The sequence below is a fragment of the Pterocles gutturalis genome, unplaced genomic scaffold (genome assembly GCF_000699245.1).
Source record: "Pterocles gutturalis isolate BGI_N339 unplaced genomic scaffold, ASM69924v1 scaffold4247, whole genome shotgun sequence".
Taxonomy (NCBI): domain Eukaryota; kingdom Metazoa; phylum Chordata; class Aves; order Pterocliformes; family Pteroclidae; genus Pterocles; species Pterocles gutturalis.
In genome coordinates, this window is record NW_010115059.1 from 1 (window position 1) to 2,581 (window position 2,581).

Sequence of the window (2,581 nt, forward strand, 5' to 3'; positions counted from 1 at the left end):
CAGGTGCCCGTCCTTGTCCCCAGGTGCCCGTCCCATCCTGCTGACACCGGATCCCTCTTCCTGAGCCCCCATCCCACCCACTGGGCGCCCGGTCCCCACGCGGGTGTCCCCGTCCCCTCACCTCCCTCTTCTTCTTGGCGCGCAGGTCGTCCCCGCCGGCGGGCAGCGCCCCTTTCCTCTTGCCGCTCTCCGCCTTGTCCCGCGCCCTGGTCCCGTCGCCCTCCTTCATCCTCTTGTATTTCCGCATAAACTCCGAGATCAGCTCCGGGCAGTCCAGGTTCTTCTCCGGCTCCCACGTGTTGTGTTCCCTGAGCGGGGGGATTTGGGGGGAAAAAACGAGGATTTTGGGGGTGGGACACAGCCCCATTTTGGGGACAGCTGGAGGTTGGCACAGGGTCAGGGACAGCCCTCCTGGTGCTGGTGGCAGTGGGTGGCGGTGGCCCTTCGTGGAGGCACTGGGGGTTTGTCCCCACCCCTGGGTGCCTGTCCCTCTGCGGTGGGGACGCCCACTGGGAGCCTGTCCCTCATCATGGGGACACTGGGTGCCTGTCCTCGTCCCTGGGTGCACACCCTTGTCCCTGGGTGCCTGTCCTTGTCCTCAGGTACCTGTCCCCATCATGGGGACACTGGGGGCCTGTCCCTGTCCCCAGGTGTCTGTCCTTGTCCCTGGACACGTGTCCCCATCACAGGGATGTTGGGTGTCTGTCCTTGTCCCCAGGTGCCCATCCCCATTGTGGGGACAATGGGTGTCTGTCCCCATCCCTGGGTGCCCATCCTTGTCCCTGGGTGTCCGTCCCCATCATGGGGACATTGGGTGCCTGTCCTTGTCCCCAGGTGCATGTCCTTGTCCCTGGGTGCCTGTCCCCATCATGGGGACACTGGATGCCTGTCCTTGTCCCCAGGTGTCTGTCCTTGTCCCTGGGTGCCTGTCCTCATCTCCAGGTGCCCATCCCCATCATGGGGACATTGGGTCCCTGTCCCCATCCCTGGGCACCCATCCTTGTCCCTGGGTGCCTGTTCCTATTACGGGGACACTGGGTGCCTGTCCTTGTCCCCCAGGTGTCTGTCCCCATCATGGGGACACTGGGTGCCTGTCCTCGTCCCCATGTGCCCATCCTCATCCCTGGGTGCCCGTCCTTGCCCCCATGTGTCTGTCCTTTTCCCTAGGTGCCCATCCTCATCCCTGGGTGCCTGTCCCCACCACGGGGACACTGGATGCCTGTCCTTGTCCCCAGGTGTCTGTCCTTGTCCCTGGGTGCCTGTCCTCATCTCCAGTTGCCCGTCCCCATCATGGGGACATTGGGTCCCTGTCCCCATCCCTGGGTGCCCATCCTTGGCCCTGGGTGCCTGTCCCCATTACGGGAACACTGGGTGCCTGTCCTTGTCCCTAGGTGCCCATCCCTGTCCCTGGGTGCCCGTCCCCATCATGGGGACACTGGGTGCCTCTCCTTGCCCCCCTGGGTGCCTGTCTTTGTCCCCAGGTGTCTGCCCCCATCATGGGGACACTGGGTGCCTGTCCTCATCCCCACATGCCCACCCTTGTCCCCAGGTGCCCATCCTTGTCCCTGGGTGCACGTCCTTGTCCCCAGGTGTCTGTCCCCATCATGGGGACACTGGGTGCCTGTCCTCATCCCCACATGCCCACCCTTGTCCCCAGGTGCCCATCCTTGTCCCTGGGTGCACGTCCTTGTCCCCAGGTGTCTGTCCCCATCATGGGGACACTGGGTGCCTGTCCTCGTCCCCATGTGCCCATCCTCATCCCTGGGTGCCTGTCCTTGCCCCCATGTGTCTGTCCTTTTCCCTAGGTGCCCATCCTCATCCCTGGGTGCCTGTCCCCACCACGGGGACACTGGGTGCCTGTCCTTGTCCCCAGGTTCCTGTCTTCATACCTGGGCATCTGTCCTTGTCCCTGGGTGCCCATTCCTGTCCCTGGGTGCCTGTCCTTGTCCCCAGGTGTCTGTCCCCATCATGGGGACACTGGGTGCCTGTCCTCATCCCCACATGCCCACCCTTGTCCCCAGGTGCACGTCCTTGTCCCCAAGGTGTCTGTCCTTGTCCCTGCGTGCCTGTCCCCATCATGGGGACATTGGGTCCCTGTCCCCATCTGGGTGCCCGTCCCCACCCCAGGGCCATCGGCCACCCTCCCTGTCCCCATCCCCATCACTCACTCGGAGAAGCCCTTCCACTTGAGCAGGTACTCGGCCTGGCCCTTCACCACGCGCCGGTCCAGCACCTTCTCCACCACATACTCCTCCTCGTCTCCCGAGGACGAGCTGTCGGCTGCCCGCTTGCTCCTCTTGCCCATAGCGCAGCGCCCACAGGTCCTGGGGGGGGGACACCAGGGGGTTATCGGGGACCCCGCTGCCACCCAGCGCCCCCCCAAATCCCTCAGATGACGAAACAGTGGCAAAAAAACCCCAAATTTTGGGGATTTTAGGCACATGGTGAAAAAAGCTCCTTTTTCGGATGATTTATACGACGGTGATCAAACCTCCCCCTTTTTTAGGGGGTTTAAAAGGGGAGAAAAAAGAGGGGGAGACCGTGACCAGCAGCATTTTGGGGGGAGTTGGCTGCTTAAGGG

The 2,581-nt window shown here is 63.3% G+C and overlaps 1 protein-coding gene across 1 annotated transcript; it reads right to left on the reverse strand.

Moving 5' to 3' along the window:
- Nucleotides 1–121: 121 nt before the first annotated feature.
- On the reverse strand, nt 122–2,305 carry LOC104462878 (chromobox protein homolog 5-like; the record flags this gene model as incomplete). Its single annotated transcript, XM_010075021.1, has 2 exons — nt 2,169–2,305; nt 122–308 (listed from the first exon to the last, which is right to left on the reverse strand). Coding segments are annotated over exons 1-2 (324 nt in total), but the record flags the coding sequence as incomplete, so codon positions are not given.
- Nucleotides 2,306–2,581: the final 276 nt, after the last annotated feature.